The sequence below is a fragment of the Malaclemys terrapin genome, chromosome 14, assembly GCF_027887155.1.
Source record: "Malaclemys terrapin pileata isolate rMalTer1 chromosome 14, rMalTer1.hap1, whole genome shotgun sequence".
NCBI classification, from domain to species: Eukaryota; Metazoa; Chordata; order Testudines; family Emydidae; genus Malaclemys; species Malaclemys terrapin.
The window spans coordinates 37,355,460-37,377,174 of NC_071518.1; the positions used below are offsets into that span (position 1 = coordinate 37,355,460).

A 21,715-nucleotide genomic window follows, 5' to 3' on the forward strand; every position below is an offset into this window, starting at 1 on the left:
GGGAAAGGGGAGAGGAATGCCGTACATTTACACAAAACGTAACGTATTCCTCATTCTTCATCACCAGCACAGACCCAACCAAGTCCAGCTAGTCCACAGTGGTACTGAGAAAACTCAAGAAGAGAGACTATTTGGCACTGGTGAGGCCACATCTGGAGTAGTATGTCCAGTTTTGGTCCCCCCACTACAGAAAGGATGTGGACAAATTGGAGAGAGTCCAGCGGAGGGGAATGAAAATGATTTATGAGGAGAGGCTGAGGGAACTGGGGTTATTAGTCTACAGAAGAGAAGAGTGAGGGGGGATTTGATAGGAACCTTCAACTACCTGAAGGGGGTTCCAAAGAGGATGGAGCTCGGCTGTTTTCAGTGGTGGCAGATGACAGAACAAGAAGCAATGGTCTCAAGTTGCAGTGGGGGAGGTTTAGGTTGGATATTAGGAAAAACTTTTTCACGAGGAGGGTGGTGAAGCGCTGGAATGGGTTACCTAGGGAGGTGATGGAATCTCCCTCCTTAGAGGTTTTTAAGGCCCGGCTTGACAAAGCCCTGGCTGGGATGATTTAGTTGGTGTTGGTCCTGCTTTGAGCAGAGGGTTGGACTAGATGACCTCCTGAGGTCCCTTCCAACCCTAATCTGCTATGATTCTAATGTTGGAGAGGGAGACTGTAATATGTTCTGGCCTGCAGCACTTTCATGTTGAGACAGGAGCATGGTTTGAAGTAGGAAGTAAAGGCGTGTAGGGAAGCCCAGGTGTCTGTAGCAAATGTCGACTAAGAAGGGCACACAGACAGACAGACACACACAGAGTCTGGAGACTGCAGTGGATCTATGCCAGTTTACACCAGTGGAAGAGCTAATCCTATTGGCGTGTAGGAGGGTTTTCCATGGAGTGCCTGCCTCCAGAGGAGGGTGCCACTCCTCACGGTGGTAACATTGAGGGTGTTCCCAAAAAACAGAAGGGCAGTGATTGATTCCTGAGTCCAGTCCAAAGCAGCTATCTAAATACATATTGTGTATTGCCCCAATCAAACCAGACAGAATGAAGCTGCTTAAATAAATGCCCAGTGAACATATACATCAGTTGGTGGATCACATTAAAATTGTATAGTATCATTTGTTGCACTGCAAACTTATTCTTAGAAGTGTGGTTTCTACTCTAAAAAGTGACTGTGTAAAAATGGCACCTCCTTATTCATCTACTCCCCATGGGACATTCAGGGTCAGCCTTGCTCACTTGAGTAACTAAAACGAGTTTTTACTGTTCTTTACTCCCATTATCCCTGCAGAAGCCAACACAGCTACGAGAGAGAAGCCAAATTCTATTCCTTCTTATGCATCAGGGACAGACCTGCTAACCAGGTTCCAGGCAGTTACACCTGTGCAAACTCACGGACAGCAACAGAACTGCACAGGTCTCACTGAAGGCAAAATATGAAGCCAAGGGGGTTGCTCAGGTCACTAAGCCACAATTTGGCCAGCAGGGCCTTTATTACTAGTGATGGGATGGAATAAATCCAGCTTGACTCTCAAGTTGCTGGCAGTTAAGAAAAAAAACATCTTTTCACTTGTAAACAGCACCATTGATTAAAATTAGAGACACTACACGTAGAATCCCACAGTGCCACTTTCAGAGGAGTACCACACCTCAAGTGAATCCTTATTGTATCTACCAATCCAAACTAAAGCACCTATATTATGAGACCACAAGCTTTCTTATGTCCGTTCCTTAGACCTGTTAAGAACCCAATGAGGTTCTGGACTATGAGGTTCTGGACTTCTCTTGTAATTGGCTTTTGGTCAGTTTAAAGTTTCCTGATTCAGTAGATCCATCTCACCTTACCTCATCTGCCCAGTTGGCCCCAGAACCCACCTGCACCATCATGAGGGTTTTGCTATCTCCGCTGAGGGAGTCTTGGAGCAGGTAGGTCAGTTTGGAGTTGCGGAATGGCACGTGACCCTGGCGGGCACGCAGAGCATAAATCACATCTCCTAGTGCTGACAGCGACTTGTTGATGTACTGGGCCTCCCGGAGCCTGCTTCCCTCTGCACCAGACCTGCCTACCCGTTCAGATCCAGCCAAGTCCACCAGGTTCAGCTTCCCTATGACCAGCCAAAACACAAATACACACACAAACTTAATAATCCTGTGCAGCTACTGCTCGACCCTTGTGGAAGTGCTAACCACAGTGGGGTCTAACAGTTAATGAACATCCCCATCCCCTCCAGTTAGGAACTAATCACACCTGGAGCTTTATATTGCTATGGAGAATTGGGAGTCCCACAGATCAACCTGCAGCTTGGATTTTCATTACATTTCAAGTTGATGAAAGAGGGCCAATAGATGGGACTGTACAAGCTGAGCTATCAAATTTACATTAGCCTGCCTTTGCGGGTTGCCTACACTTGATACAGAATCATTGCACAATTGTGCAATGCATGGGGGTCAAAATTCCTTCTCGACCCTTGTAGCAATCAGCTGATGCCCCGAAGCATGAAATCTGAGCACCTTATCTTCGCATGTATAACCACAGATGTTCTAGAGTAGCGGGTCTCTTTTTCAACCGGGCTACACAACGCAGTCCTGACCAGCAACACCCTGACCAGTCTGCTCCCAAACGCTGACTCCCAGGAATGCTAAATTGCGTGGCTTTCTGTGTCAGAGACAAGCATCCGCTAGGGACCAGGCCAGTGGCACCCGGTTCTTTTTTCACTTGTTACCCACTTCAGCAGTTGAACCCAAATCTCCAGGCCTGTGTCATCCAAGGACGGGTGTGATCACCAGTCTCCCCCTCCGCCTCCTAGGAGACACTAACCTGTGGTTCTGAGGCCTGTGCTGTAGTCGAGTCCTCTTACTGTGACGATGAGGAGGGCGTGAGACCGTGAGCTGTGCTCGTTCAGGCTGGTGTATTCAGTCACTCTGTTCGAGTGCCCAAATTCAAACACCTGGGAGAGAGGCAGAAAGCCGTGAGCCTTTGGATTGCATTGTGTTGTCTGGCCAGCAGCTTCACCTATCCCGTCTACATTCACCGCTTTCTGAAATAGCAACAGGGTGGGCAGGTCTTTGGCAGATCTTCCTTGCTGACACTCGACACCACTACCTCCCCCATTTTCTGAGCAGAACGTGGGTGAACGGCAGTCCCTTCCTTTCCTGCAGATGCTCATAACCCCTGGCAAATATTAACTCTATTCATTCCGCAATGAAATCATCAACGACTGACCTTAATTGCTCACGAAAGATATTGGCTTGACAGTAGCACTAAATTCATATTAACCCATAGAATACGTATGGTATGAGCAGTGTCAGTGCTAGTTTCCCATCACACACCTCTCGCCAGTGCATCTCTCTCCTTTTCTGGTGGGAGCACTTCCAGAGGACAAGGCCCATTCTTTTCAGAGACTGCCAGCAAGGATGCAAACCCGGTGGGTGGGTGGGTGTCTGAGGGGTCGCGTGGTGATATACTTGGGATATGGACACAGAACTGGACTGAGACCTAACAGTTCATTTCACACAAGGCACTGTCCAGCTCTTCGACCTGTGGGTGAAAGGTTTGGTATCCCACTAACTCCCTGAGAACCATCTAGGCCCCAAAATCTTATTTTTAAACTATTTGTGGCTCACACAAAGGGTTATTGCCCTCCAAGCTGGTCTCATCATGTGGCATTTGTCACATTATATTCAGGGCCCTATTCCAGTCTCTCTTCCCTGCTCCTCACAAACACACCCAGTTCTGAAGGGTAATTACTTTAGACCTCCATTGCACAGAATCATAAATTAGGGTTGGAAGAGACCTCAGGAGGTCACCTAGTCCAACCCCCTGCTCAAAGCAGGACCAACCCCAACTAAATGTATCTTCGTTCTGTACAAACCTGTCACCTGCTCCCTGTTTTTGTGAAGTGCTGACTCATGAAAATGAAATTACAGCAAATCTTAGGCATGTGAAGAAATGCAGCCCACATTACAAGCTGCTTCCTGGGCCGATTCTGTTGGGTGCCTTGTTTTCAGTCTGACTCCTACAAGAGGCTAATATCACACGTGTGAGTCTAGGAGGGTTTGGATCTGTGTCCCACTGCCTTCATCTAATGCAGAGCCGTCCCAGCCATAGGAAATCCAGGGCGGCCTAGGGGCCTAGCGGGGGGCCTGGCTCTGGCAGCAACAAGCGACCCAGCCCCAGCCCCAGCCCACTCCACTCCGCCCTGACAGCTCCCGGCGTCGCTTGGGGGAGAGGGCGGAAGCCGGAAAGAGGTGGGGCATGGGATTGGGGGAAGAGGTGGAGTGGGGGGTGGACCAGGGATGGGAAGAGGTGTGGCATGGGATTGGGGGAAGGGGTGGAGTGGGGGCGGGATGGGGGTGGAGCAGGGACTGGAAGAGGCGGGGCATGGGATTGGGGGAAGGGGTGGAGTGGGGGGCGGACCAGGGATGGGAAGAGGCAGGGTGAGGCAGGGATGGGAAGAGGTGGGGCATGGGATTAGGGGAAGGGGTGGAGTGGGGGTGGGGCATGGGTGGAGCAGGGACAGGAAGAGGCGGGGCAGGGATGGGAAGAGGCGGGGCATGGGATTGGGGGAAGGGGTGGAGTGGGAGTGGGACCTGGGCCAGGGGGTGGGGGTTTGTCCCAGGCCCCGCATCCCCCTAGGATGGCCCTGATCTTATGTGTGGAGAGATGAGGCGTTTGCATCCTCTTGTCCCTATGCTGCCACCACTGCTCCAGCAGCTGGTCTGTTCATAACAGAAGAACTTGAGTAAGTCTCTGTAATGCACAGGGAAGTTCACCCCATCCCAGCGGGTGATCCCCAGCTGGTTCACCCCATCTACTAGGTACCATCTCTGCCCTTCCCCTCCTGGGTTCTCCATCTCTCAGGATGTTTTTACCTTGTTAATATCCTCCACACTTCGCACCTGGAACTCAGTCAGTCCTGGTACATACAGCTGCCCGCTGCCATCCGGACACAGTTTGATGTCCAGCTTCTCCTGAGGCTCCTTCCCAAGCAAGTCCCTGTAAAGACAGGCAAGGTGACCCTCCCCTCAGACTCGTGTGTCATGTTCTATTCCCTACACTACCACTTATAAAGGTGAAAGGTCTGAGGCCTTTCAGCCTGACCACTCCGAACTAAACTCCCCAGCTAGAAAACTACAGACTGTGTCAGGCCAGCCCCCCTTGCTTTGCTCTGCCAGTGGTCAGGTTTATGACCAAGAGAGGACAAGCTTTTTCCAGCCGTTGGAAGCCAGGGTCTCTCCTCAAGCACGTTTACCCCAACTGTTGTCCACTAAAAACTCTTAATTGGCTTTGGGTGAACAAGCACAGACTAAATACTAGCTACACTAGCTATACGATTTTCAGAGGAATCATTGCCCACTGGATGATTCCTCATCTATTTATAATCTCAGCTCTTCTATTTTCTGTGTGTGTGTTATTTGTCTGTCAGGCACGTAACACAACCCATCCGTAGAGCGCCCCAAACAGATCCACATTCAGAAGTTCCACTCCCCTGTTTCCACCTGATCCGACTCATGCCTGGTTTGCAGCTTTTATTATCTCAACAACTGACCGTCTCCTTCTCAGGTTCAGCCTACCCAGTTGTTGTATAATTAAGTCATTCTTGCAATGTCTTTGCTGCCACCCTTCTGTGCTCCATTCCACCCCCCACCCCTACTCCTGAAGGAGACAAGAAGAATTCACTGGAGGAAAATGCTTCTCATTCTCTGAGACCGTAGCTCACAATTTCCAAACGTAACAACCAAAGTGCCAAAGGCACAAAACACAGGCAGAGAATGTTAATGTAAAAAAGCTTCCAATTAATGCTTGTTTGGGGTTCCACATCTATTAGCAGAAAACCGGGAGGCAGAGAGTACAAGCACGAATACAAGCTGATTGCTGGCTGATGTTTTAACAGGTGCTGGCGTGAGCGAGAGCCCATAGAAACAGAAGGCATTCTAGGAACGCACGGCTTGGGAAGAATTCCAGGCAGGAGTTCTGAAAGCCCTGTGTGCTGAGAAAAATCCCCGAGTCGGCTAAAGCTAGGGGACTGGAGCACACATCAAAAACAGAATGTACAGCCCAGAACCAGTTTGGTAGTTTAAGATTTTGGAGACACCATATGCTTCTCAATGACCTGTACATGGGAGAGAAGAGACTGGACACTAGTTGGAGGAGGAGAGAGATATGAAGCCAACCTGCTTTTTCAGCCATTTCCCAGCCTAAGCACTACAAGTAAATTCCCTGGTAAACACAACGAAAACAGCCAGCCTGGTTCAGAGTTCGGGTGTGTCATTTATGCACAGCCCTGCCCAGGCGCAGTGCAGAGCCGCCTTGCCCTGGAGGAGCACCAGGAGAGATTGCCCTTGTCTTTGCAGGGCTACTCAGTGCACACGCTCCATGTCACCCGTTAAGGGACACAGACATCCCACATTCAAGCCTCTCTACAGACTCCTACCCCTCCCAGGCTCCCTTCCTGTTACCTGAGCGCCTCGTTGTAAATCTCTGCCACACTGACAGTGATCGTGTAGCCCCAGTCAGACGCTTTCCTCTGCACCTCGGAAAAGAGCAGCTGGAGAGCTCGCTGGTTGATTCCTGGGTTTTCAGGAGTTCCCTGATGATCAAGGAAAAAATCTCACATGTGACATCAATGGAGAGAAAGGTGTGACAAAGTGACTGACACAAGACTCACCACTGAGCCCATAAGGTGTGCAGTTGTGAGGACACCGGTAGGATATTACACCATGACAAAGCTTGGAACAGGTGTCCATGATTCACTGTGGAATCACCAACATCCACCTCCCACGCTCATGGTAGAGAAGGGGAACAGCCAGAAGGTTGCAAAACAACCAGGTTCCAACCTTCCTCTTCAGACTGTTCTGCTGTCGGCATTGTGCGGTTTGTTACAAACTTGGGAGTTGCATAGTCAGGGCTGCTGTGCATGGTTACCTGGGAACAACAGCATTCTTGGTCACCGTGACAAAGGGGGAATTTACACACATTTACCCATGAGCGTATCCATTATATACAGTCATCTAGGGGCTAATCTACCCTCACCCTTCCTCGAGAAATGATGACCCTGAGCCGTAGAATACAGGAAGCAAAGCAAGAAGACACACTGAAAGGGAAGATGGAGGGAGACAGAGAGAAAAGGCGAGAAGGGGAAATTTACCTCCATAGTATATGTCTTGCCTGCACCTGTCTGTCCATAGGCAAATATACAGACATTGTAGCCATCAATACAGGATGTGATCAGGGCCTGAACTTCCTGGAACACCTGCCAATGGGAAAGAAATAAAAATGAGCAATATCTGACACTCCTCCGCTGCGCCTCTCCCACAGATTCCACTTGGGATTGACTGGCTGTGCAGGAATCTCGTTTCTACATTAATTTTTTTGCATCGCATCAGGGGATAGAAGAGTAATTACATTTACACCAGCAGGAGCAGAGATACAGCTCTCCAGTCTACTCGAGCTCTACTCTGCCTGCTTACTGCTCCCTTGGAGGAAAGAGTTGCTTTACCTTCTCTTCTCCATCCTTCCCCTACAAAATCAGGGACCAGGGAGTGATCTGCGACCTTATGAAATAATTATGTCCCTACTCGTGTTGACACACACCTTTCTCTTGTGGTGGAAGTCCATGCTAATGTACCAGTACAGAAACATGTGGATGTACTTACATCTTGCTGTGTTGCTTGTGGGGAGAAAACCTTGTCCAATTCAAATGACACCTGCTTCCCTTTGTGCATCAGGTGCAGGAGAGCATCATCGTCAGGGTCAAAGGTCACTGAGTTGGCTGCTTCAGGCCCTTCCCCATCCTCTTTATTTATTGGCCGGACTCGGCCAAACACACGGATATTTCCTTTACAAAGACAAAAATACAGACTAAAATATGGAGACAAGCTCTCAATCAGCCTTCCCACCAATTATCTCTTATCAAAGGGCATCAGACAGCGAAGATGCTTAACACAAACCACTTCACCTCTCTCATTCTCTTCTGCAACTCCAGATCCCAAAGGTGGCGACTTAGAGTAACACACTCCAAGACCACAAGCTAGATTGTGCAGACTTCCCATAAGACAGATGTGTTGCTAGTGCCCTGCACAGACTACGTGGAGCGTGTATGGGTGGTGGAGTCACAAGACATTGTTGTCTGCAGCAGGCCATGAATCATGTCCCTAGTAGAGCACAGTGAAACCACGGTGATCTGGAGACAGACCACAATAGGTTACTGTGCGAAAGAAATGCTTCAGCTCCTATGCTGAAGCTTTTGTTATTGCCCTTCTGGGTAGGTCCCCCAGAACCAACGATCCCAGTCCCACGCCTGAACGAATGTCTAACTTCAGTCCAATCACAAAGCTTGAAGTGGGAAGTCTCTGTACTCCTGCTGCATTAATGTCACCCACCAAAAAGATCAGCCCTCCATTGCTGTCTAAATAATCTCTCACGCACACACCTTTCAGCCGCACCAGTTCGTTGTGACATTTTTTGCGGAGTTGCAGCTCCCTGCGGTATTTCCTGAGTAGCTCCCGATTTGTGCTGTTCACCTCCTCAATGGCTTGTCCAATCTGAAGAGGAGGAGACACCAATTATGAAAGGGGAAAAAAATCAAAGAAGTATGGAGAACCCCCCACCACACACACCACACACACACCCCTCTTTCACAGTGCAGGAACTAAAAAAGGAATCTAAGAAGGGAAACATGGGGGATGATCCCATGGCAGAGAATCAAAGAGCATCTGTCTCCTCATGCTCACGGTGCAAATCTAATTGTGGCAGAATCAGAGCCATCGTGTTAGGTCCTGCTCTACCACAGAGCAAGGAATCTCCTGCCATGCTCACCTCTGCCCTGGCATTCTGCAGAGCTTCCTGGAGTAGCAGGGGGAAGTCTCGGACCTGCCGTTTCAGGCTGTTGTAATCATTGGTGAGGGTCCGGAGTGCTGGCTGGAGTGTGAGGAGGTTTGTCCGGACCCCTGCAAACAAACATAAGACCATTGATAATCCTCATATTAAGATCCCACCTGGAAGGTGATAAAGCCCTTCTCCTATTTGGATGCCTTCACTTGGAAGTGTAGGTCTGAACTCAAACTACCAACAGAGCGGATGGCAGGGATGTGGGGAGGATTCGCGAATGCTGCTGGGCATTTCTAAATCCAAGTGTGGCTTTCCTCTAGTAACTCCCAAGGAAGTCCTGCTGCATATGAGAACGTGTAGCATCACCTGGAAAGCTACATTCCCCAATACCTGTACCACCCACCCTCCCACCCGTGTGAGGTTGTCGTGGGACTTGCTTCCCCTATTCCTCACCTGCCAGGTTCTCGTGCACAGCTTTCATTTCTACTTGGGCACGTGCAAATGCCTCCTCAATGGCCCGGTTCTTGTCATCTTCCATGTTCTGCATCTCCTCCAGCATCTGTCCATGCGTCTGCTCCAGTTCAGACTCATACAGCATAATCTAGGAAGAGACCCAAACTGGAGTTATGACTCTGTGACAAAAAACAGCATCACAGAGGTCAAGCCCAGCAGGACTGAATCACTCACCCACCTACCCAACATTTCATGCAAACTCTTTCACTTGCACCAGGGGGCTCGGTGAGTAAGTCAGAAACAGTCAATCAAAAAAGGCCATTGAACCGGGAGTAACGTGACCAATGGAGCTTCTTCATGTTGCTCCCATATACGTTCCCGGTGCGACCCAGAGTCCTGAGCTCTGAGGTTGGATGCAGTTTGCTAAGTTCCTCTGTAGATGTTCTTCTCTCCTTTTCCACTCACACATTATATATTTTCCCCATTCTCTATGCAGTACTGAATACCTGGGCTCTGAGCTGGGCTGCAGTCTTCTGAGACTTCTGCAGCTGCTGTTCCATCTCCTTTAGCACCTGTCTCTGCATCCCCACTTGCTCCTGCAAGTGCTGATTCCGTGACTGGGTCTCACACAGAGCCTGCTTGGTCTTGGATGACTCCACTTCCACCGTTTTGATGATATACTACAAAAAAATTCCCAACACAAGCACATGAGAAACTCCCCACCATCAGGCCTGGGACAGACACGGCACTGGCTGAATCCAAGGCATTCCCCACTGAATTTTCAAGGAAGTTAATCCACAAGGACCAGATGAAACTGGCAAGTTCCTTGGAGCTCAATGCCGATCTGCACAACCACCATTCCAGATCTACCGTAACTTTAAACAGGTAGCGGCATCTTTAGCGCATAAAACTGGGACTCTTATTTCTATGACCGATTTCACCTACCCTAAGCGCCTTGTGCACTGCCAGGATTCTGTTAAGCTACAGACAAACAACAAACAGTATTCAAACCGCCTGCAAGCGCCTAGATTCTCTGAGTCAATTGCTAGCCCATTTTATATCAAGGGTTGATAGGGGAGAAAGCCTGGCAGAGTTTGGCCCTCTCGCTCTAGCCGGAATTTAAAGACACGCATTCGGCATGGACGTTGAACAGCAAATGGGCAGAATGATCGATAGGAGTCGCCCTGCATAAATGATTTGTCCCATCTCACCTTTATCTGCTGGGGTTGGGCTTTCAGGCTAGCTATAGTCTCCTGACTGTCCCGCAGCCGCCTGCTGAGTCGCTCCTCCTCCTCAGCCTTCTCGGCAAGGGAGTCCTTTAAGCGCAGCTCCACCTCTGCCAGGCGATTGGTCTTCTGCTCCACTTCCAGGTCCAGCTCCGACAGCCTCCCCTTAGCCTCCTCCACCTCCAGCTGCAGCTGGGCCAACCTTTCCTGCAGCCTGGCATTCTCCTGCAAACCAAGTTGGGAGGGGGTGAGAGGAAGCCAATTTCCATGTGATCAGCGGGCAGAGGCGCACGACCAGACCTGTGTGCGTATGCCCCACCCTCGTGACCTCTTTACCTGGACGTGTTCGCAGTCAATGCATTTCACATGCTGCTGCTTCAGCTTCTGTAGCTCTGCCTCACATGACTTCATGTCTTGCTTTAGGTGCTCGTTCTCTGCAACGAGCAGATTCCGATGCTTTTCCAAGTCAGAGCCACCCTGGAAAGGGCAGAAAAGGGGACCAAGTGTTTGTTAACCCAACATTTTACTTTTAGTCAGTGGGTCGAATTCTGCTCTCTCCCTACACCCAGGCAATGCATTTGACTTGAGAGGAGCTGCACCGGTAAAAGAAAGAACAGGATTTGGCACAGTATCGTTAATAAATAAGGATTCTGCCTTTTTCACAAACTATACACATATGGTACTACTGAAATGCAGCCAGCTCTGGGGTGAAGGGCCGAATGCAGCCAGTGAATACCACAATAATAGTGGTATGGGAAATGTTGTCAAGGCCACCAGCAGCAAACTCCTGCTATGGAGAAGAGTGCCAGGGCCTCTGTTTTAAGGCTGCATTGGACAAACTCCCATTTAACTTAATGGACTTCAATTTATTTACCTCGGGTTGGTCAAAATCCATCCAGATCAAACCTATGGTTCTGGGAGCATTTCATTCATCATCCTTAGGCCTCTAAACAATCCCCATTTGCACTAAGATTTCCTTCTTTTCTCTCCCTGTTTTAACTGTCTCATATGTAAAATACTAAGGAACCAACAACTTCAACCACGAATGTAACAATCTCCTTGGGGAAAAAAGACATGCAATGCAGATATAAAAAACATATTAATTTCCAAGGGCTCACCAACTCAGAACGGAGTCTGTTCACTTCTTGAGCTTGATCCAGAAGTTTCCCTTTCAGATTTTCAACCTGTCAACACAGGCACAAGTTGACTAGGCTGGTCCGTTTTGTATTTTGACCACAAACACCTCCTCCCAACACATACCATCTCAAATTACACATAGCTTCACTTGAAGCTGCGATGCTCCGGCAAAAACGGAAAGTGCTTCAAGTCATGAATTTCCTACAAGCCACACAGAGCCAGACTGATAGACCGGGTAGTTATGAGTTGCGGACCCCCCACCCCAGAGAAAGCAGTGCCCAAGACTACATTGGAAGGACGCTGGCCCTGAGAAGACAACTTACCATACCAGCAATCCCCATATTACATGGGGTGCTATTCATCATCAAACAAGCAACACACCCTCTTTATTTCTGCTAATATGACTGTAGAATACCACAGAGGCAGCTTTTTTGGAGAGAACTGTAGACATAACAGCCCTGGCTAACTGTGAGCTCCCACTGAAAAGATCAACAGAAAGTGGGAACATTAAAGATTCAAGCTGGAAAGGGAATAGACTTATTTGGTCCCTTACTCCACCACCTGCTATCAGCGCAGATACCTGGCAGTGTCTTCTCCAATCCAGTTTTAGTTCCAAGTAGTGGGACCCCTACCACCTCCTAGGAGCAGATTACTCCTCAGAGTGGGACCACACTGTTAGGACTATTTTCTGATATTCAGCCAAAGTTTTCTTTGCTCAATTTCATCCCATTTCCTCTGATAATTGCTTGCACATTTGAGTGCTACCCACACCAAATACTCATTTTCTGCCTCAGTGCACGTTTGAGGATTAAAAAGAAAAAAGATTTTTTTTCAGGTAACCTTCTCTACCACATGAGCATTTTGACAGCTTGTCCTCCATTCTTTCACCAAATCTTGGGAGAAACTTTAATGGATAAAAAATGCTGTTTCTTATTGGAGAAATCTTCCACCCCAACTGTGCTCAGAGGTCAAATCGTCCCCTCCTCAGCAGGGGTCTTTGCTTTCCTGTATCATAAAAATGACCATACTGGGTCAGACCAAAGGTCCATCTACCCCAGCATCCGGTCTTCCAACAGTGGCCAGTGCCAGGTGCCCCAGAGGGAATGAGCAGAACAGGTAATCATCAAGTGATCCATTCCCTGTTGCCCATTCCCAGCCTCTGGGACTTTTTGCTTTTTCTTCTAGGAAGATGTCTATTAATTTTTTCTCTAGCAGTGGCTTTTAAATTCCTTTTATATGGTGAGGTTCTTGAAGGAGAATCTTCTTAAACAGACATCAAAGTATATTTTTTTCTGTGTGCAGCACACCATTCTCATTCCATGTGCGTAAGGGATATTTACTCCAGGGCTAAAGTAGATAGAAGTCTGCAGGCAGTGCTTAATTTGTTCCAGGGCTTGCGAGGGTTGAGCCCGGCACCTCGCAGCTTGGCAGTTCAGAGCCCCGGCACCTCTGGACTTGCTGCATGTAAAAAAATCGCTGAGCTGCATCACCTCTTTCATTACAAATTAAGCACTGTCTGTACGTTACTAGTGTGCCCATCTTCATACTCCTGAACAAGAGAAGTGGGGAATTTGGGCAAAACGTAGGGGATTTCTGCAGCGTTCTCATTTAGTTTTCAGCTTTACCTGGTCCTATTCGTCTATCGGTGTCAGACAAGGAAATCCAATGAAAAAAATGACCACGGTTACTAAAATGAACGGCCGAAGTGCAGTTTCAGAGACGTCACACCAGTTACACCACAGGAGCCCGTTATTTTTACTTTATAGCCCCCCCGTTGTGTGCTGCGGCTTCACTACAGACAAAATACAGTGTCCTCACCCCCAAAGCACTTACACGGTAAGGTCTCTAGCCTGCAATGAGAACCACACAGGCAGACCCCTGCACCTGTGCTGAGCCCCAGTGACTTCACACAGGTACAGTTGTCCATCTGCCTGAAGCAACCTGCAGGATAATAAGTTCAATTGGAACAGAACCGGGTGAGATATGGTAAGAAGGACTTTTGCTGACGATTACACCATGCACATCGTGTTCACCCTCAGGACAGCTGCAAGTGTCCACATTTCAATATTTAAGAGCCTTTTTGTTCAACATTTAAGCCAAGTTCTGTCTCATGGTCAGAGCTCTCAACCTCACAGGATGGCAGGAGCACCAAGGGTTATGGCAGCAGTGCCAATGAAGCAGTGCGCAGAACAGACACATGGATGGAACCTGAGTTACTCTAAGGTAGCGAGGGGGGGGGGGGGGGGCTGATAGACTCCCAGAGGATTATGATAAAGCCAGGATGAAACTTGTGCTTCAATAGCATCTGCCAGAGTGCTGGAGCAGCCACAAAAAGTGAGCTAAACCCTGTGATGCTGGCAACGCAGGTGCCAGCTCATGCCGGGCCCCCATGTCTCAACTGAGCACTGACAAATGCTGGAATGAAGGTATGTCCACACTGGCCTACAACACAAGGCGTCATGTCCTGTCCCACAGAGAGGGCCCATCAACACTAGAAGAACTATTGTGGAATATCAAAGAAGATAAAAGATTTTGTTGATTGCTTCCCCCCCTCCCCCCCCCCACCCCCCTGGAAAGGGGGGACATACAAGTGAATTCCTCCCATCAGGTGAACTTGCAGCTCAAACATCCCTACAATGGAGAAACTGTATCTCTATGCTGCTTAGACTCCAGAGGGCAAGATTTCTAGGCATAAGCATGGGGTCCCCCAGCTGCTTAGTGTAGGTTAGCCCTAAGGGACATATAGAGCTTGCTTATTATACAAATCTCTATTACCTTTCGAGTGTGTGTATGTTTACCTGCTTTAACCTCATAAATAACTCTTTAGTTTCCTTTTCCTAATTAATAAATCTTTAGATAGTTTGACAGGATTGGCTACAAGCTTTGTCTTTAGTGTGAGATCTAAGGTGCAACTGACCTGGTATATGGGACTGGTCCTTTGGGTCTGGGAGTAACCTGACAACTGTTGTGACTTTTGGCATAGGGTACCATCTATCACAAGAGCTAGATTGCAAGATGGATCAGAGTACCCAAGGGACCCATCTGTGATTCCACGGTTAGGCTGTTATATTGCCTAGAAGTTTACACTTGATAGGTGAAATCTAAGTATAAAACTCACAGCAATTAGGGGTTTGTGACCTGCTTCTCAACAGTCTGCCCTGGGGCTGGTACCCACACTCTTGAGCCACTCCAGGACAGCTTGATAACCTTCCCCTCTCTCCCCTGCACCACACACACACACACACACTCTCTCTCTCTCTTTAGACTTCTCCAAAGTGTACATTCTGGCTCTCAGTCCCACCTCTTCGATTAGTGTAGAAGCAGGGTCTTTAGACACAAAGATCTGGTGGTGTGCACTTCTCCACATAAAGACCCCAATTCTGGTTTTCCCCATCTTAGCGCTCAATGCAGAATGAAGGCTGGGGTGGCCAGAAGTGGTCCCATAGTAGTTGAAGAGCGTTCTGCCCCTGGCTTTAGTCACAGCTACCTTAAGGGGTCTCAAACAAATCTTTTGCTTCCCATGCTCCCCTAGGAGAGCAGACAGAGCACAGTGCACTCAAACCGCATCCCTTCCCTCTCCCAAGGATAACCGTTACCAACCCTGGACACACCCCCTAGAACAGGGGCTAAGAGGAGGGTCTAATGGAGTTTTTATATATGCTTAGAAGGTCCCCTGTGCTGGGAGTGGATCCCATCAGAGAACTGAACCCAAACAGTCTTTCCAAGATGGAGTTACTAGTGACAATTGGCTCTTCTGGACAATTAATACCAGTTTTTATTTTTTAGCTTATAACAAAGGATCTCCATGTTTTCCTACAGAGTGAACCATTTTTTAATAGAAAGACTCATTAGTTCTTCCCCTCCACCTGTGATCATGGAACATCCCTGTGGCAGCCACAGAAGGCAAGAACAAGGGAAAGAAATGTTAGCAGACTATTCGCATACTTCAGCTTCTTTTAATAGCATGTAACAGCTGGAAACCAAGAGAAGGAGCACCCAGCTCTCTGCAGCCCCTCACTGATCTGTGGACCACAGTTTGGAACTGCTGACTTAAAACAAATACGTGTTTACATTGTGCTACAATTAATTAAGCTACACCCATCTAATGAGGTGAAGTTAGAACTAGTAGTTAAATACATGGTATTACCATATTCTGAGATGCCACTCCACACTAGCTGTTCTATTTAAAAAAAGTGCACTGAGAAGTCATATATTGCCCAAAAATTAGGCTTTTCTAAAGACAAACTTCTACAAAACCAAAGACCAATAGAATTAGGAGTTTGTTTTTAAACAAGATAGTCCCCAAATATTGCAGCACTGTGCAAGTGCATGAGGACCAGAAAGTGAAGAAAAAAATATAAAAAAGTTGCAACTGATTAATCTATTTTCATTGTCCAACCTGAGAGAAATGCAAAGAACATATATAAGGGATTAAAAATCACCTTTAATAATTATTTTAATATCCACAACTTCTTTTTTACTTCCCTTTAATATTGAAATTTTATACTATTTCAAAGCAACAACATCAGCATCTCTCTAAAAAGAGTGAAAACCTCTGGACATTTACAATAGTTGGTCCTTATAGTGGGGACACAGAAACAAGTAAAAATCGATCACAAGCAAGTCTGCATTACACATAGCCAGCTATCTGGGAGTGGATTTCTACACTTCATACCATTCCAACTTCAGTCAGTCACCTATGTCAGGCTTGAAATATCTTTATATTTACAGAATTCACAGACAAGCAATCACCTGTGACACCAAGGCCACTCAGAAGAAGTGATTATCAGTACATTTAACATCAGAGTTTGTTTAACCCTAAATTCATTAGCAGAAAACTCACAGTGTTTAATTAGAAAATACCAGCTCATCTCTCTTCCTCGGGTGAAGATGAAGACAACAACAGGAGACACTGATTCACTTCACCTGGAGTGGAGACCCATCCCTTCCTGGAAAAAGAGGTGGAGCCTGGTTGCATGCCTGGCTAGACCTCACTGGTTGTATCTCCAGCCTGGCCACAATTGCTAGAGATAACACCCACTGGTTTTCTTAGCTATGTCTGGCACTTAGGTGTGGCCTTTGTAGCTATTAGCCTTTAAAATCCCTTTAAAGAAATGGGACAAGTAATTTATCCCTCTCCTTTGTCCACATGCTAACTAGTTGTTTTTCCCTAGCAGAGAGTTGCTTCCAGTATACAATGTCACTCACTCTCTCTCTCTGTTAGCTGGTATAGGGCCAGATTCTGCTTTAACTTACGCACACCGGTGTCATTCAGAGTAACCCAACTGAACTCAATGCAATTATTCGGTCATGTTTAGATCAGTGTAATTAAGAGCAGAATCAGACCACAGTCACATCTAGAGTTATAAACCAACCCCACTTCCCACACAGAGTTTTTTTAATATGAGCCTGTAGTCCCACTTTCTTATAAAGGAAAAAAAAAAAAGGTTTTTTTTGTGGGGGGAGGTTACCAGAGTCGCACAATCTTGCTACACTTTGACAAACAACCAGGTAATGACTTTAAAAAAATGTGTTGTTTCTTAGAAACCAAAGAATGTCTTTGTACCTCATGCACCATCCTTTCCCGCATCCACCCACCCACATTCTTATCAGTTTTCTCCTTCTCAGCTGGGAAACTGATTTTTAAATGTGTTTTTTACTTCCTGCCTTTTGAAAGACACTAGAATTAACTTGCTTATTTCATACAACAAACCTATCGCGCTGTGCCCTTTGTGCACTAGTATAATGGACAATCACAGCGTAGCTCTGAGAGTAGGCGGTGCTACACAGCAATACTTGGTGCTTAACGAGCTCTTTTCATCAAAGGATTTATAAGCACTTCATGAGATGATTGAAATGCCACAAAACTGATTCAGTAGAAGATTAGACAGGGAACCCGAAGCATACAGCTGTTTAGCGACTTGTTCAACATCAGAAAAAGTCAAAGACAGACCTGTGAATAGAACTCAAAGTGCTCATTCCTAGAGTCCTGCCCTAACCACTAGACCAGCAGTTTTCAAACTTTCTGAGATGAGCCCCCACTTTGAATTGCAATTTTTGATTGTGCCCCCCCTACCCCAGACCAAAAAAAGAGGTGAGTTGGGGGGGAAGTGGCACCCACCACACCAGGCTGAAGCCCAAACTGCCTGGCGTCACCGCTCCCCCCCCCCAACATTCCTCCGTACCTCCCGCACTAGACCTGTGAGCTGACTGCCGCTGCAGAGCCAACATAGGGAGCACAATCCCTTGTGTATCCAAGACCTGCAAAATATCTGCTTTAAAAAATGTGTTTCTTAGCAACTCAATAGCTATTAAGAGGAATTAGATCAGATATTTAGTGTGAGAGCACTTGAAGTTACAATGTTGGCTTAGAACACCTTGGCTGAGATCCTCAAAGGTATTTAGGCCCTTAACTCCCTTCGAAATCAATGGAAGCTGGGAACCTAATACCTTTTGGGATCTGGACCCTGAAAAATGTCGTGGTTCACTCGCAGAGTTCTTCCTCCCCCATCTTGTGCAGTACCTGATCCTGCAGCTGGACAGACACAGCAAGTTCTTCATTCTCCCGGGCAGAAAGTTTCTCCTGCAATGCCAGCAGCTCCTCCTGCAGCTGCAGCTTCTCCTCCTGCAGCTGGGCCATAGACTCCACCATCTTCTGGATCATAGGAAACTGACGTGCTCCTGACAAGCTGGAGCATTTCCCACTAAAGAATCTTCCGCCTGCAACAAGAAGAGTGTTAGCACTAGGTTTACAAAGCGGCAGGTAGGTGTGAATGTACGGGGGTTGGCAGCGCGTGATGAAGTGACAGATGCACGCCAGGAAAGGCCAGTAAGTGTGGACTAAAAGTAGGGCCCACTGAATGACTAAAGGGAAGCAGGAGATGAAAAGGACCATAATGGCAGTGAAAACCCCAGATTCTTTCCTGAGCTGCATGGGCTTAACATGTGTAGAGGACCATTTCTTGGCTCCAGTAACCACCCACTGCTCCAATCAATGCTCTGAGGGAAGGAACCAGCAGTGAAGCCCGGTGCAGTTCTGCCAGCCCCCAGACGGAGCTGCAGGGATGCTCCAGATACAGAAGATGAATCATTTGATTGGAAGTTTTTCCTGAAATAAGTGTGTCCACCTTTGAACAGTAATTTGTTTGAGAGTTCTGTGCACACTGACAGAACCAAAACGAGGCTGTGATTCTGTAAGCACGTATGTGGAGCGGTCTCACTGACTGTAGCAGGACTACAGAGTTGCCCCATAGTAAAGTCACACGCATGCTTAAGTTTATGTAGGATCAGGGCTGAAGAAAATGTCACAGAGGGCATTTGAGATAAATCCTGACAATTCAATGCCTCAAAATATTTTTTTAGTTTTCTTTCAAAGCTGTTCGGGTCGTCATAGATGGCAAATGGTGGCCACTGAACCAATGGAAGCATGTGGGGAACAGTGTTCCAAGCACAGAGATGCAAGCGAGAAACAGAGTGAGCCAGCGATGACACAAACGTCACATCTCCACAGTCACAACCCCCCAGGAAACTCCCTGTTGGCCGTTTGGCTGGTGGAAAGTACACAGTGAACACACAAGCATGTGATGTTCATAAATACCCCACTGCTTCTGAGCCCCGGGCTGAGGAATTCATCACCCGCTGGCTCCACGAGCAAGAAAGAAAACGCAGACAGAGCCTGTGATTTCATTTCAGACGTAAAAAAAAAATGCTTTGGGGCAAACTGAGGAAAATAACCCAATACACCCTTTGCAATGGGCAATAGTTCTACCAAGAAGCGGGGCTGAGCCAAGGGGACTACGAGGCATTTCACTCTTGGCTGTGGCCCGCAAGTGAAGGAATGCACCAGCCACCCTCCAAAGCATGGTAACAAAGGCTATCTAGTGAAGAGGATAATGCAGCAATCTCCTTCCTCCATGACACATGCTGTCATCTCCTAGCGGTGCTCCAGGGTCACATCTCACTCATTTTTCCCCACTCGGCTCCTATCTGTAATAATCTGGCCCTACAAAACAGTAAGGGCAGGTTTGGTCTGCAGCTCCTATCTACATGTCTAAGTATTTACATGGCCCTCATAATGGTAGTGTCTGAACACCCCACAGTCGTTGGTGGATCTTATCCTCACAACACCCCTAGGAGGCAGAGAAATACTATCCCCCTTTTTAATTTTACAGCTAGACTAAATAACTTGCCCAAAGTCACACAGGAAGTCTGTGGCTGAGCCAGGACTCAAACGCATCTCTCATAAAGGCCAGTGACCTACCCACTAGTCCAGTGACCTACCCACTAGTCCATCCTCCCTTTGCAAGGCCCTTATTTCTACTCTAGTCTGAAGTCCCTCAGGTAATGTCAGGCTTTACTATTAATATTTTTTAATTCAGAAGACCAAAAAAAATCACCCAAACTCCTAAATTCAGATGGCTTGATCTTAAACCAGTAGCAGGTGAGGGAAGGGCTGACAGTGGCTGCAATTCACTGTGGACAAACAAGCTGGAAAAGTGAGGAGTTGTGGAAGGAAACTGCCCTGCTATTTTCTCACTGTTCTGCCCTCAGCAGTGAGGAAACAAAAGGCACCTCACAGCTCCTCTTATTGTTTTAACTGAAATTAATTATGAAGGGAGCATTATTTTTTGGAAGCAGGTTGTGGATGGCTTTATATGGTTTATGTTATATTTGGGCTTATATTTTTGATTGGAGAAAGGGGATAACTGCAGTCTATCCTATAGACATACATGTTCATAGAGGCCTAGCTGTACATACATTGTAGCTCATGTAACTAATCCTTAAAGCACTTGCTAATTCCCAGGTGAAAGTAAAGGGACTGGCTAGTTCCCAGGATTTAGGGTGACACTACAAGGAGGCGCTATGGTGGTGAGGAGGGAGAATCTGTGGCCATAAGAAAGAGAGATTGGGTCAGGATTCCAACCTACCATGAGCCTAATACTACCCTGCCCTGCCTCCCACCTGGGTTAAATAAGCACTACTAGAAATGACACAGTTCTGTGGCTTTAAGGGCAAATAATGGGGCTAGTAATTGTCTGGCTAATTGCAAGCAGTCAAAGTTGCTTGCTTTATGAAAAGTGTATTTATCAGAAGAAGCTGTTTTTGCTGCAAGACTAATTTTTTTTTATGTAAACATTTGGTAGCTCTGTCTCTTTTTAAGTAGGGTGACCAGATGTCCTGATTTTATAGGGACAGTCCCAATTGTTGGGTCTTTTTCTTATATAGGCTCCTATTACCCCACACCCCCTGTCCCGATTTTTCACACTTGCTGTCTGGTCATCCTACTTTTTAAGACACGTTTGGACCATATGGAAGTGTTTAATACACCAACTGTGGGCCTTGGATGTGTTCCTCCCTGTATAGAGAAGTTTTGGGGATAATGGTGTGAGCGAAGGGCTGAAAAGCAGCTATTGAGTTCTAATCCTAGTTCTGTCACTGATTTGATGTGTGACCATGTGCAGTTCAAAGGTATAACAAGATCCAAGGGCTGAATTCAAACTAGAAATAAGATGCATGCCAAGGGTTGTGGTGGATTCTCCATCACTGAAAACTGTTTAATCTAGAGTGGATTTTTTTCTAAAAGGTATATTCTACTTCAAACGGGAACTAATTTGGGGAAGTGCTATGGATACAGGCAGCCAGAGCGGATGATCAGCCTGGTCCCTTTTGGCCTCGTCGTTTATGAATAGGGCCAATATTTTCACAAGTGACCACTGATTCTGGGTGGCATTTTGCCTCAATTTTTGGGTGCTTGAGACACCTTTAAAGCGACTCAAAGCATCTAAAAGCAGTGTGCACCTTTGTTGGCTTTTAACCTCTCTTAGTAACTGAGTTTCTCCATATGTAAAAGAGGGATAATATCCACCACAGGGGATAACTTCCACCAGATGTTAAGAAAAGAACCTGTAAAGTGATATATAAATGCGAAGTGTTATTCCTTTGGGAGTGTTCTCTCACCTCAAAAGTGTTATCCTAGGATTAAAGGAGATGTTAGGGCATGTATGAAATCACTGTGTATCTGTGTGTATTATCCAATTTAATCCTGTGCTGGGACACTGAATTTAGGGAATTTAAACC

At 47.1% G+C, this 21,715-nt stretch overlaps 1 protein-coding gene across 6 annotated transcripts in view; it reads right to left on the reverse strand.

The window, feature by feature from the left end:
* KIFC3 (kinesin family member C3) overlaps nucleotides 1-21,715 on the reverse strand; it is a 41,069-nt gene that overhangs the window by 4,873 nt on the left and 14,481 nt on the right. For all 6 annotated transcript variants that reach the window (XM_054048996.1, XM_054048994.1, XM_054048993.1 and 3 more), the window contains 14 exons: nucleotides 18,162-18,358; nucleotides 11,620-11,685; nucleotides 10,838-10,978; nucleotides 10,487-10,726; nucleotides 9,782-9,955; nucleotides 9,276-9,423; nucleotides 8,811-8,941; nucleotides 8,425-8,536; nucleotides 7,649-7,830; nucleotides 7,141-7,245; nucleotides 6,452-6,582; nucleotides 4,865-4,988; nucleotides 2,811-2,940; nucleotides 1,868-2,097 (listed from right to left, as the gene is read on the reverse strand). In XM_054048996.1, the coding sequence (XP_053904971.1) occupies nucleotides 1,868-2,097; nucleotides 2,811-2,940; nucleotides 4,865-4,988; nucleotides 6,452-6,582; nucleotides 7,141-7,245; nucleotides 7,649-7,830; nucleotides 8,425-8,536; nucleotides 8,811-8,941; nucleotides 9,276-9,423; nucleotides 9,782-9,955; nucleotides 10,487-10,726; nucleotides 10,838-10,978; nucleotides 11,620-11,685; nucleotides 18,162-18,358 (2,111 nt within the window). The remainder of the gene's footprint in view (nucleotides 1-1,867; nucleotides 2,098-2,810; nucleotides 2,941-4,864; nucleotides 4,989-6,451; nucleotides 6,583-7,140; nucleotides 7,246-7,648; nucleotides 7,831-8,424; nucleotides 8,537-8,810; nucleotides 8,942-9,275; nucleotides 9,424-9,781; nucleotides 9,956-10,486; nucleotides 10,727-10,837; nucleotides 10,979-11,619; nucleotides 11,686-18,161; nucleotides 18,359-21,715) is intronic.